Source organism: Barbus barbus (genome assembly GCF_936440315.1).
Source record: "Barbus barbus genome assembly, chromosome: 6".
NCBI classification, from domain to species: Eukaryota; Metazoa; Chordata; class Actinopteri; order Cypriniformes; family Cyprinidae; genus Barbus; species Barbus barbus.
This window is the reverse complement of record NC_136734.1, coordinates 13,293,933-13,308,564: the sequence shown is the minus strand read 5'-3', so window position 1 is coordinate 13,308,564 and position 14,632 is coordinate 13,293,933. Positions and strand designations below refer to the sequence as shown.

General features: G+C 37.4%; 1 protein-coding gene and 1 long non-coding RNA gene across 3 annotated transcripts in view; one reads left to right on the top strand and one right to left on the bottom strand.

Moving 5' to 3' along the window:
- Positions 1–14,632, bottom strand: part of LOC306870868 — a 1,223,475-nt gene that overhangs the window by 249,648 nt on the left and 959,195 nt on the right. The gene's annotated exons all lie outside the window — the stretch shown is intronic.
- The window catches only part of LOC306870864 (calcium/calmodulin-dependent protein kinase type IV-like), a 56,227-nt gene continuing 43,963 nt past the window's right edge, over positions 2,369–14,632 (top strand). Inside the window, exons 1-2 of the mRNA XM_079418336.1 lie at positions 2,369–2,442; positions 2,550–2,677. Of these exons, the coding sequence (XP_079274462.1) occupies positions 2,568–2,677 (110 nt within the window). The 5' untranslated portion in view covers positions 2,369–2,442; positions 2,550–2,567. The remainder of the gene's footprint in view (positions 2,443–2,549; positions 2,678–14,632) is intronic.

Here is a 14,632-nt window from a genome sequence, read left to right as displayed (position 1 = left end):
CAGAAATGCGTACAGGTTTGGAACAACAAGAGGGTGAGTAAATGATGTTAGAATTTGTATTTCTTACTGAACTATTCCTTTAGTAATATTTGTGCTTTAGATCAATCTCTCTCTCTCTCTATATATATATATATATATATATATATATATATATATATATATATATATATATATATATATATATATATATATATATATGCACACCTCCATTATTTTGCATACAGATACAAAAATTGGTCCTATATAACCTCCCAGTTCTTATTTTTTGTATGACTGAGCATCAAGAAAGTGAATGTGTGAGATGAGAGGGATGCTGGTGGTTAGCTGGGATTGTGGTTATTTTGCGTTGAGCAGATACTGAACAGATGGGTCTCTCTGTGTGGGAGCCCAGAACACTCCTGCACTGCTTGAGCTTTAAAGGATGACCAGTCATGCAGGCCAGTACAGATCTGGACTCAGTGTGGGTGATTTCTTCCTCATAGCACATTCAAATTGTCATTGAAAGTGGCATTTGAAAATTTGAAGAAAAAGATCCTCAATAATGCATATTATGTCAAACTTGGTAAGGGAATTACTGTCATCCTGACGAAAAAAGACTGAAAGAAAAGTACATGCTTCAGAGGTCTGGGGTAAAAGTTTCAATAAAACATTCTGGTGTTTCAGAACAACTTCAAAATGTACTTGGTATCCAATGGTAAAGCCATGGTACTCTGATATAATCTACTAAAATAGATATAAATATGTTATATGCTTCTTAAAGACAGACAGACAGACAGACAGACAGACAGACAGATAGATAGATAGATAGATAGATAGATAGATAGATAGATAGATAGATAGATAGATAGATAGATAGATAGATAGATAGATAGATAGATAGATAGAAAATAAAAGGAACAACAAATATTAATACAATATATGGTAATTACAGGTAAAGTGGACCGTTTAACTGTGATTGTACTGTGCTCAATGGGTTTGCACTTTCAGAGCATAATGGTTCTTAATTAAAGGCACACTGTTTCTCTAAATTATAAAATAGTTTTGGTTGATGCAATATGACACTGGTGAGAGTGGCCACAACTCAAAAAAGGACTGTGTCATGGTGAAAGGTAGAAAACTGCTAAAGAAGATTTTCATTTCTAAACGATAAGGTTGCTCACTAAATGGAAACAAATATAATTGAGACAGTTCCTGTTGTTTTTGTTTCCACAGTTAACAGGGAAGAAGCTACATTTATTACATTTAGTCATTTAGCACACGCTTTTGACTTACAGATGATGACAATGGAAGCAATCAAAATCAACAAAAGAGCGATGATATTCAAGTACAACAAGTCTCAGTTAGATTAAGGCAGTACACGGTTTTTTGTATTTAAATAATATAAAAATAAAAATAAAAAAACCCAGATAGAACAGAAAAGGAATAGAGCAAGCTAGTGTTAGTTAAAAAACAAAAACAAAAAACATCTAAGTATCTAAATGACACATTTTACAAAAAGTGGCCTACTTTACCTGCAATCATCCCTACATTTTGACCCGCATTTAAATAGTAGATTCAATTACTTTGATTAATATCCATACAAAAATAGCTAATACTAATAGTCATATGAATCTTATTCAAAATCGTATTTTTCTTTATGTAAAACTTCTTATTTACATCAAGGCTTCCCAAACCGGGGTTCGTAAAGAATAAAAAAATGAAAAAGTAATTGTAGTCTAAGCAAGTATAGGTAATGCAAATTACAAGTATTTAATTTGTGTAAACCAGATTACATGTAATCAGTTACTACCCAGCTCTGGCTATAGATATAGGCCTGCTATATAAATGCATAGCCTATCTGTAGCCTATTTGGCGCCCTCTTTTCATGGTTATAGCCTCCTGTAAACAGTTCAAAGTGCAGAATGAATGAATGAATGGATGGATGGATGGATTGGATGAATAAATAAATGAAAGAAAGAAAATAGGCTATGTAGCCCTAGCTTAGCCTATATTTCAATAACAATTGGTTTTTACTACCTTTGTCGGATTAAAGACATAATTAGGCAGATCAAATCCTCGAATCTAAAATATAACCCCGAATTTTATGTCAGACATAGACTGACCCAGCTAGCTGTTTCACAGTGTGTCAGTAATGTGTTATAGACAGAACGGTGTTTTCATAAATGAAGGAAACTGATGAAATCTAGCTAGAAATATTTCTATCATTTGCCATAATGATATCTAGCAGTAATGCAGCTGCCAAAAATATACCGGAGTATTGTTATGTAATATGTGACGTCCACTGAATCCAGGTAAATCACCCACAGACAGAAAATCAGCGCCCTACTCAGGCGACAGTAAGACCCAGTGGAAGCCGCGCGCTCCGTTCAGAGAGCGACATGACAACCGCGATCGACTGATGCTACACACACACACAGAGCACCTCACCAACACTCGTTACAGGTAATGCCAGACTCTTTCGACAGAGATGTATGTCGTTCGCCTCTCCAGACCGTGTGTCCGTTTCTTCCATGTCATGTGGTGATGTTGTTGTTTCGCTCCGCTGATAGTGAACTGAAGCTCTGGAGATGCTGAAAGTGACGATGCCCGTCTCTAGAGCCGCTCCTGAATACTGGATCGACGGATCCAAGAAAGAGACGCTGGCGGACTTCTATGAGCTGGAGTCTGAATTGGGACGGTAAGTGCAGCAGCTTTTCAAACGCTTATTGAAGACGATATTCACTGCTTGGACCTCTAACAAAATATACCAGAATATGTAACAGGGTTGCAGATTTCGCCTAATTTAAGCTAAAACGCTGTAGTGGCCGACTGTTGTGGGACCAAATGTTGGTTATAGTTATTAATTAACTTATGTTTCTTATGAATATTAGTTATTAGAAAAAAGACTGTGTTATTAATATTTATTTGCTAACAGGGTTGAGCTTGGCCAAGATAGTCAACACTAAAATGTGTGTAAAATGGATGGTAGCCTATTAGTAGTCTACCTAATCTCTTAACGGTTGTCACTCCAAAGAATATGGGATTTGTGTGTTTATTCAGACACCAATTTGTGCCATATTCTTGGAAGTTATTTAATCAACTGAGATGATTTTGTCTAAATTTAGCTGTCACAGTGGCCAGCTACTTTGATATGCTAGGTAGCCTACTGATGATACACCTTTAATTTGAGTTTATAGGCCTATTATAAGTTTTGACAATTTTCTTTGAATTAAACGTGCTGAATACAGGTAGTAATAAAAAAGTTGTGTAATAATTAACAAGACAAGAATATAACATATTTAATTGTACTCCCTCATTTCAGAGGGATTTGTGCTTTTATGCTTAAAAAGTGAGCTACTAATTTGTTCCATATTTGTGGATTAAAAATGGGATGATTAAGTCAAAAGATTACTGTCACTTGCTGTCATGGTCAGTTAGTTTAGGAATCTTTTTTTTTGTTTGTTTTCGAATGCAAGATTCAGAATGCAGAAGTAATGGATATAACTGATATGACACATTCCCTGCTTTTAATATCTGAAGAATTAATGCAACAGGACACAGCTGGTCACTTAGAAAGACCTGTGAGGAAACTGCTCCAATACTTATGCTCACATCAGATAGGGGGATGAAACTCTAAAAGTGCTGAACTTCTTGTGTTGAATCACCCAATAATAAAATGTGACATTCTGTAGTTTTGTCTCATATTCATCTTTTAATCATATTTGTAAATGTCTTGACTCCACAGCCAACATTATTGGTCATCATTATAAATTCCTGTATACGAGTCGGACGTTTGCAGTCTGTTGAAATATTTCTATGAGACTCATGGGAAATGTTACATCATTAGAAAAAAGTCTCATTAGTCTAAGACAGGTGCCATTAGTCTAAACCTGAGTGGTGTTTACATTGTCACCTAGTCATTTGTCACCAGGCAATAAGTGTAATAGGAAAGGACATCCTCAAAGTACAAAGTGTTTCCAGGACACAGAGTCTGAAACACTTGGCAGTATCATTAAATCAGCAGAACTTCATAGTGCACTTTGTTTGGCAAGCAATCTAGGACAAGATGAATAAACCACTTGCTTAAGCCTAGCAACATGAGTTTTTATTTTTATTTCTTTCTCTTTTGTGCAAGTAAATGCTTTTAAGATATTAGGCAGAATTTAGGCAAATGTGTTTGACTATTATTTATGCAAATTTGATAAAAACAATAGGAAAAGTGTGACTCTTGTTACTTCATATTCACGTATCTTGATATTTACATGGTATATCTATAATACACATAAAACAATAATATTACCATGGTGCATGTCCACAAATCATGGATAAATCATGGTACTTTTTGTTAGTGAGATCTTGCAAACAGGTTTAAATAACAACATATATGACAAGATATTAGTTGTTCAGACACAATAGTGCTGTAGAGTATTGTTTTTATTACTGCTCTCAAAATAAAGGGTCTTTATTGGCATTGATGGTTCCATGAAGGACCTTTAATATCTAACATCACAAAAGGTTAATCTGCGCATAAGGTTCTTTAGAGTGCAAAAAAAAAGTTCTTTAGATTATTAAAATGTTCTTTATACTAAGAAAAAATGGTTATTTTAAGAACATTATACTGAAAGGTACTTTGGGAAACCCAAAACGGTTCTTCTGTGGCACTGCTGCAAAACCCTCCTTTTGGAACCTTTATTTTTAAGAGTGTGTGATGATTTTAGTTGGTATATCATGACTTTTTGTCTTTTTTTAAATATCTGACATGCAAGATTTTGTGTTCGTGCTGAACCTAAATTGTCTTGGATAATCAGATTGTGGTGTTTCAACATCTCTGGACTGGGCACAGCACGGTGCGTAGGAGGGGGAACATTCATCGATCTGTGACGGGTGGGCCATGAATTGTTGCTGAATGCCCATAAATTGTTTGCCTCTCTAACAATGGCTGCCCCACACAACTATATGAACCAAAATGAGAGTTACAGTCTGTACTTTCTAGGTGCTCAGAGAGACCTGGGCCAAAGTCTAACACAGAATGGACGCTTATTTAGGGTACATGAATATATGTGCTTACTGTGTTTTCCTGGATAAATTATATAGCAAAACAATATCTTTCCACTGAATGAAAATACAATACGTATCCTACAAAAACCTTTTGTTTGATTTCTCATGTTTTTTAGAGAGTAAAAATGACATTTGGTAAAAATTAACAAGGCCTAATTATAAAGTTGTTTGTAAGCTTGTGAGGTTTTATGGCAGATGCTGAACAATTGCAATCAAGGTGTCTAATTTGAGGACCGGAAACCCAGTGCATGAACGAATTAGAGCACAACACCCACATATGGAGCTGGTACAGCCTGCGGAAGCAAGACCAATCAACTTTGCCATCCACTCAGCTGAGAGTGATGCATATCTGCGGGCATTTAAAGATAAATTCAGTTAATACAATTAATCTTGGAATAAAATAAATCACATGCATCTGTGCGGACGGGGGTGTAATATATCTGTTGATGTGATTACTTACCGGACAGCGCTGAGGCACAGCATTACAAATGAACTCAGATTTCTACATTTGCTGGAAAAATGTGAGTGGTTCTTGCCTGTGCAGAATCACTGGCAAGATGCTAGTGAATTGTGGGTGGTTTCCAGGGCAAAATAGTACTGTGGCGTTAACATAGTACAGTAATGATATAAGATAATGTACTAAAATTAACGTACCATGATATATGCATGGTACTCCAATGTTCTGAGAATATCATAGCACTATGGTCCTTTTGGGACCTTTTGTGTATGCCATTTCTGTGTTTTCTAGGATGTTCTGGATGGTTGTTAAAGGCTTGCAAGCATTTTATAGGTGGTTACTAAAGAGCCCATTGCAAATCTTCATGATATTATTGTCTCTAGGTATGGCCCGGATTCCTCAATGCATGTAATTGATAGGAATTTCTGCTAAATTTGGTCTGCTAGTTGAAAACAGTAAGTCTGATCTTAAACTATATTTTTTTGGCATAAATGGTTTTGAGCTTGTGGCAAAGTTTAATATTATGGTTATTAGTTTGTTGAAATTCGTGGCTCGATGTTTGCCTTAAAGGGATAGTTCACTCAAAAATGAAAATTAAAGATGAAGAAAAAGATATTTTGAAGAATCTTTATTGAAGGGTTAGTTCACCCAAAATTGAAAATTAGTCCATGTTTTACTCACCCTCAAGACATCCTATAGGTGTATATGACTTTCTTCTTTCAGATGAATCCAATCAGAGTTATATTAAAAATCGTCCTGGCTCTTTCAAGCTTTATAATAATATGTGTTTTTGTTCAACAGTCCAAAAGTAGTCAAATAAAGCGTGCGCATCCATATTAAAACGTGCATCACATGGCACTGGGGCCTCCTGTAGCGAATCGATGCGCTTTAGTTATAAGAAAAATATCCATATTTAAAACGATATAAACAGTTTTGTGTAACTTCCGCTAACAGTCGTACACACGTTCATAAGAGACTGCCTTTCTGGTGGATGACGTAGGACGTAGGTGCAGCGCATGCACGTGTGAGTCTCGTGAAAACCACATTTGTTTACAGAAGCAAAGAAAGCAAAGTTTCCTTACTTTAGCAAAGGAAAACCAGTCTCCTCTTCGCTTAAATCAAAATCCTCCATTTTTCTTTACAAATCCTCATTTTGTGCTTCTAATTCGCGACCGGCGATTTGTTTTGTTCTCTCTCCATCGAACTTCCACGTTCGTCACTAATCACCGCCGCTTAGGCTACGCATACGTCTTACTTAAGTCACCGAAACAGCTTCCATCTACGACAGTTAGCAGAAGTAAGAAAAAGGTCAAGTCAAGTCAAGTCATCTTTATTTATATAGCTCTTTTAACAATACAGATTGTGTCAAAGCACTTAACAGTATCAAATTGGAGGATAGAGTGTCAGTAATGTATAATAATAAAATTAAACACTCAATTTTCAGTAAAAGGCATTTCATTATTGAATTCAGAGATGTCATTGTCTAGATCAGTTCGGTTTAAATAGTATCTGTGAAATCAAATTGACGATAATCGCTAGAAATTAAGTGTCCCCAACTGAGCAAGCCAGAGGTGACAGCGGCAAGGAACCAAAACTTGTCCCAATGGTGTCAGGGTTCTGTCACTTCGGTCTAGTTTATTCATGGTTTGTGACGGAGCCCTGACACTCCCTTCTTGTCTTGTTTTCTGGTGAGCGCGCGGCTTCGAGTGTGCTCGAGCTGTGCGCTCTCTTGTCTGCGTGCTCTGTTTCATGTTGGGGCGTGGTGTTCGGATCCCGGCACTCCTGTCTTGTTCAGACTCTGTTCTGGTTTCGTGTTGGGGTTCGGACACTCACGCTCCAGGTTTGTTCTTGCTGGGGAGCGTGCGATTTCGAGTTCACTCGGGCCGTGCGGTCCTCTGTCCTCTGTGTGTGTGTGTTTTGTTCGGCACACGGTTTGGTTTCGGCTGCTTGCTTTCTGAAAAAACATGCAGCTGGTGTTTTTTCACTGGCTGCGTGCTTTCATGTTTGTTTTTTGTGAACACGCGGCTTATGAGTCTTCTCATTAGCTGCGTGTTCGTGTCCTGTTTTGCACATGGCTAGGGATTTGTTTTGCTGGCCATGTGCTTGTGTTTTTGTTTTGTTTGCTTTCGTCAATTGTCTTGACCCCACCCACCTTGTTTTCTGATTATTGGTTAATTTGCCCCACCTGTTACCTCATTACCCTCCTCATGCTCCCTTTATAATCTCCTTGTGTTTTCAGTCCTGTGCCAGTTCGTCGTCATATGTTCCCCTGTCGTGCCCTGTCCTGTCCTGTCCTGTCTTGCCAAGCCTGCCAGCTGTCCTGTTTTTCCCCTACGGGGTAGTTTTGGTTGGTTTTGTTTATTTTTATTATTAATAAAAGCACATTCTCTGCAGTACTGAGTCCTCACCTTATCCCTTCTCCCCACCAACCCTGACAAATGGGGCATTTTAATTTATAATTTTATGTATTTGTTATATTTGTGTTTTATTCATTATTTGAAGTTTTTCATTTATGATTTATTCATTTGCTATAATTGTAATGTATAGTTTAATGCATTTATTGTTTCTTTGTCTATTTTTTAAATATATATTTGTTTGTTTATTATAATTTTAATTTATAGTTTAATTCATTTAATATATATCTGTTGTGTGTGTGTGTATATATATATATATATATATACACACATACATACACACACACACACACACATATACACTCCCCTCCAAAAGTATTGGGACAGTGAAGCCAATTCCTTTATTTTTGCTGTTGACTGAAAACATTTGGATTTGACATCAAAAGATGAATATCAGACGAGATTTACATGCCGGCTTTTATTTCCAGGTATTTGCATCTGGATCTGACACACAACTTAAGATATCACCTTTTGCTTGAACCCACCCATTTTTCAATAAAGTCTGTATGGTGCCCTGGTGGCCTGTACCCAGTAGCCAGTACAAACATCACAGGGATTCACAGGATTTATCACTAACACGTGTTTCTCTCGATAATGTTATATGGAGCACCATAACTTCAAACGAGTTATACTTAAAGCCTGCCCTCTGAGAAATACTTAGAATATTGCTATAAATTGTAGCAACACCTCCCCCTTTAACTTTTGGACGTGGCTCGTTTTTATAGCAGTAATCTTGGGGGGTAGACTCATTTAAAGTAATGTATTCATCTGGTTTTAGCCATGCTTCTGTCAAACAGAGCAAATCTAGGTTATGATCATTAATCAAATCATTTACAAAAAGTGCTTTTGTAGAAAGGGACCTGATATTCAGTAAGCCAAGTTTTATCAGTTGTTTCTCTGTATTGTAAACATTTTTTTATTTGTTGAACATCAATTAAATTGTTACGTTTTCTGTATTTTCTAGTTCGGGGAACAGACACAGTCTCTATAGTGTGCATACCTGCAAACTTTCGCTTTTCGGCGACAATCGCCGCTTTTATTGTCAATTGGGTCATTCACGTGAATCGTGTAGAATCGGAGAGTTTTTTTGGGGGGGGGGGGGGGGGGGGGGGTCTTGCGTTAATTGACATATGGGCCGATCAGAATCTCTACTGAGCTCGCGCCTGTCAAGAGAGGGAGGTGGGGGTGGGCTTGCGTGCCATGTAGGCCATTATTGGACAATTCTTATAAATGACATTTTTTCTGGACCAATCGGAATCTCAGCGCTTGGTTCAGGATCTTGAAACACACTGCCATATGTGTTCGCGCCAAGAGACACCTGACCTAATGTGGAAACTCTGATAGAAATTGAATTCAAGGTAAATCAGTCTTTTTGGAGCTAAACAACAGATATTTGTTTGCTTAAGTCAAATAACGTCAGCTAAGTTAGCGGTTTTGTTTTCATACAGTTAGCCTATGCTTCGAGCAAAATGCTTAATAGCAAGCAATACATGCGGATCCAATGCTGGAATTTCCGTTAGCAAGATAGCAAATTTTCTAGCCATCTAACATTGTTAGCTAGTTGTAATGTTAATTCCTGCATTGTCTGACCGTCTTGCTAACTAAAGTTAACCATTTAGCTTGCTACGTAAGTATATAGTATTTCAGATAGCCAATTTAGGTTGCAACCTTATCATTAGCCCCTAACTTAAGCCAGGTGCTCTGCCCTGAGTTCTGGCTACTACTCCAATTCTGAGCTACCCTGATTAACGACACGTTATGGAGGTTGTCGTGTGCGCAGCAGTCATTCAAGTCAGCTGGATGTAGCCCTACTTTTAAAGCGTTTTTGATGTGTTGATGTGGGTAGATGTGACTGTTTAGACAACAGCTGATGCGAGAGTAATACAGTGTAACAAAGCAATTTGACGTCTTGTTGCATTGGATGCGCCGCATTACTTGTAAACAATGTCTATTTAGAATCTGGCGAACGTGCAAGGCTAATGCGTTCACAGTGTCGGCGTCGCCCATTCTGCACCCCCCCCCCAACACTGTCACCTTTTTTTCTCTGATGAGTTTGCAGGTCTGAGTGTGATATCTAGGTGAGAGAGTCTCTATGTGCTGAACATGAACTAACTGACTAATTAGATTACTGATGTCCAGTCAGTGTCTGACATCGTACTTGCAAGTTCACACAGCTCTTTAACATTATTTTTAGTGATCTCCAACTGGCGAAGTCGAACATCATTAGCGCCGACGTGAATAACAATCTGACTGAATTTACGTTTAGCATTAGCCAGCACTTTTAAATTTGCCAGGATGTCAGGCGCTCTGGCTCCCGGTAAACATTGGACTATGGTGGCTGGTGTCTCTATTTTCACATTGCGTACAATAGAATCGCAAAATTACTAGAGCACTTTCATCAGGTTTCTCAGTGGGTGCGTCACTGAGTGGGGAGAACCTGTTTGATGTTCGGATCGGAACGGAAGAGCGGTGTTTTGACCCGCGACTAGGCCGCCCTACAGTCACCCAGTTGCCCTGCTGCACGGGCTCTACCGGAACCGAACAATGTACATGACTCACTGAGCTAGTCGCATCCAAAGCTGTATCTACAGCCCTCACATTCTTACTATCCTCAGTTAAAGTTTGGATGCGTGTCTCTAGTCTCTATTTGTCATATAAATATGGATAATTGTTTTTTACAAAAAAACGCATGGATTCGCTACAGGGGACCTTTATTCACTCCATGTGATGCATGTTTTAATATGGATGCGTGTGCTTTGTTTGACTGCTTTTGGACTGTTGAACATAAACACCCAGGCATGCCATTATAAAGCTTGAAAGAGCCAGGACAATTTCTAATATAACTCCGATTGGATTCATCTGAAAGAAGAAAGTCATATACACCTAGGATGCCTTGAGGGTGAGTAAAACATGGACTAATTTTCATTTTTGGGTGAACTAGCCCTTTAATATATTACTATTTGGTATTAGCTTTTCTTCTATTTTGAGTCTTTTCATTTTAGTATGTTTTTGTAATTAGGCTATTTAGTATTTTTGCTTTGTCTTTTTATATTTTCTGTATAACTTTAATTTATTTTCATTGTTTAGCCATTTTAATACTTCAACTTACATTTATTTCTTTCAGTTACAGTCATGGCCAAAAATATTGGCACACTTGGTAAATATGATCAAAGAAGGCTGTGAAAATGAATCTGCATTTTATAATCCTTTTGATCTTTTATTTAAAAAAATTTACAAAAATCTAACCTTTCATCAGATAATAAGAATTTAAAATGGGGAAAATATTATGGAATAAATTTCTCAAATACACGTTGGACACAATTATTGGCACCCCAATAAATTTGGAGCACTCCAGGGTAATTATGAACATGACATTATCCAGCCATGGCTTCCTGTTTCACAGAAATATAAATAGGAGGGAAAACAATGTACATACATAGTTGCCTATATCATATATTGTGTTTTTGCTGCTTTGTACATTGCCTATTTGGTTATTTGTTGTTATTCTTTTATTATCCGTGTCCTGTCCTGTTGCTGTCTTTCTGTTGCACTGTGGAGCTTCTGTCACTACAACAAATTCCTTGTATGTGTAAACATACTTGGCCAATAAATCTCATTCTGATTCTGAACAAAGCCCAAATTCCCTTAGTCATCCATCACAATGAAAAAAAAAAACAAAGAATATATTTCTGATGTGCAGCAAAAGATAATTGAGCTTCACAAATTAGTGAAGTGGCTTTAAGAAAAGAGCTAGAGCAGTGAAAATTCCCATTTCCACCATCAGGGCAATAATTAAGAATTTCCAATTAACATAAAATGTTACGAAACTGCCTGGAAGAGGACGTGTGTCTATATTATCCTAATGGGTGAGGAGGAGATTTTGAGTGGCTAAAGACTCTCCAAGGACCACAAGCTGGAGAACTGCAGAAAATAGTTGAGTCTCGGGGTCAGAAAACCTTTGTCAAAAAAAAAGTCAAACAGCACCTACATCACCACGTTGTTTGGGAGGGTTTCAAGAAAAATTCTCCTAGCTCACCCAAAAACAAAGTCCAGCATATTCTGTACAAAATTGAAAGGATTCTTAGGCTGGTTTGGCTATTGCTACCGGAATGGTGAATCCATTAAAACTCATTCAGTCATCAATCTCATGTTTCCAGTTTATTTCTCAACATGTAGGAGTAGACATTTCTTTGATACCAAGTGCTGGTAATTGTTGGTTTCTGATAACCCATAAACAAATAGAAACAATATATAACATTAACACAAATCATACATAAATAAATCAACTTGAACAAATCAAATAAATCAAAAGAAACTTACATTGTCATCAACACAACAATTCCATACAGGCCATGTGCGTAGAGAGACAGCTTCTCACTCAAACAGAGGCTTGATTAATAAAAGGCCACAGGTGATCTTATCAGGACTCAGTCAACCAATCAGATCACAGTAGAATTTTCTACATATTCAGTTTATCAGACATGACTGGGGCTGTATCCGAAATCGCCCCCTATACCCTCATTCACTATTCCCTACATTAGTCCACTCATATAGTTCACTTGAAGGAGTGAATGAAAACGAGTGAGTGAATTCGGACACTAAGTGCACTGGAAGGACTGCCGCTTTTGCATAGTTTGCTTCCTGTTAAATAATAATTTGATACAGGCAGCTCCAGTAGTAAGATTGAAGGATTTATCTAGAACTCAGTCACGGAAATTATGTATAAACCCTAATAGTCAATTTACAATTAATTTGTACCTGTGTTGTATTACACCGTGGACGAGCGCTTCTACAATGAATGGATGGATGATTCAGCTGTGGGCTCCATCTTCTGGTGAGACGCGGGAATTCATTCGGCGCGCGACTCTCTCAGTGCATTCTGGGGATTCTCTAGCCGTTGAGTGTACATCGCTTGTACACTCGTTTTTGTGGTGCATTGTGGGATTGAATGAGTGCACTCGAGAACATCCACTATGGTTTCGAACACCACTTAAAATGGCTGTCCTCTCAAATAGTGCACTATTTGAGGGTATAGGGGGCGATTTCGGATACAGCCTGGAACTTCAAATGGGACTGGCTTCTATGGTTAGGTGAAACTAAAAAATGAGCTTTTTAGCAGCAAACACTCAAGATGGGTTTGGTGAACACAGGGATAAAAAGTACCCCATGTGTACAATGAAATATACTGCTGTATTTTTGATGTTGTGGGCCTATATTTCTGCTGGAGGTCCTGGACATCTTGTTTAGACACATGGCATCATGGATTCTATCAAATACCAACAGATTAAAAAATCTATAAGTGACTGACTCTGTTAGAAATCTTATAATGGGCCAAGTTTGGATCTTCCAACCGTACAATAATCCAAACACAAACCTCAAAAACAACACAAAAATGGGTCACTGAGCACAAAACCAAGCTTCTGCTATGGCCATTCCAGTCCTCTGACCTGAACCCTGTAGAAAATGAGTGAGGTGAACTGAAGAGAAGAAGCACCAACATAGAGCTGGGAATCTAAAGGGTCTGGAGTGATTCTGGATGAAGGATTGGTCTCTGGTCTCTTGTCAGGTGTTCTAGAGCTGAAAATCTAGAGCTGTTAAACTGGCAAATGGAGGTTTCAAAAAGTATTGAATAAAAGGGTGCCGTTAATTGTGGCCAATGTGTATTAGAGAAAAACATTTATTTCATAATGATATTTCCCCCCATTTTAAATTCTTATTATCCAATGAAAGGTTAGATTTTTGTGATTTTTTTAAATAAAAGATCAAAAGGATTAACCATGTAGATTAATTTTCACAGCCTTCTTTGGTTATATTTACCAAGGGTGCTAATATTTTTGGCCATGACTGTAGTTGCCAAGGCAACATTTCTGATTATCATGTAAGTTTCATAAATGTAAATTTTCCAACTAATATAAATAATATTTATATTTTTTATCATAATTATTTTTAGTTTTAGTTTTAGTTGAACAACATTACATTGCAACCCATCGACATGAACTCCTTGTATGGACAAAAAAAATAAATAAATACAATAACATGAAAAACAAAAACAACACCAATAGTAAATATACAGAATGAAGAAATGCGGTCACGCTTTATTTTAAGTTCCAATTCCAAATTAACAAACCATTAACTATGACTTTTGCCTCAATAAACTAATTTGCTGCTTATTAATAGTTAGTAAGGTAGTGTAGATATTGGATAGGATTAGGGATGTAGCATATGGTGATGAAGAATATGTGCTTTATAAGTACTAATAAACTGCCAATATTTTAATAATAGGCATGCTAATAAGCAACTAGTTAATAGTGAGAACTGGTCCCTATACTATACTGTTACCAGAAATGTGTACAGGTTTGGAACAACAAGAGGGTGAGTAAATGATGTTAGAATTTGTATTTCTGACTGAACTATTCCTTTAGTAATATTTGTGCTTTAGATCAATCTCTTGCATGGATCTGAAACAAAGAATGCCATGAATAGAGGTTTAAAGAAGTTCATACATTAGCATTATCAGCTCATAGTTGGCCAATCATTTTGGAGTGCATGGGCATAGATGCTGGACTCTTGTAAAATGGGGCCAGATGCAAACCGCCCAGGTCCTGAAGAAGGCAGAGTGAGCTCAATAATGAAGCCTACCACACTCCCCTGAGAGCTACTCTTCCTCCCTCTCACACTCACTCTCTCTCTCTAAGTCTCTGCTGTGATTATATAATGCTCGGAA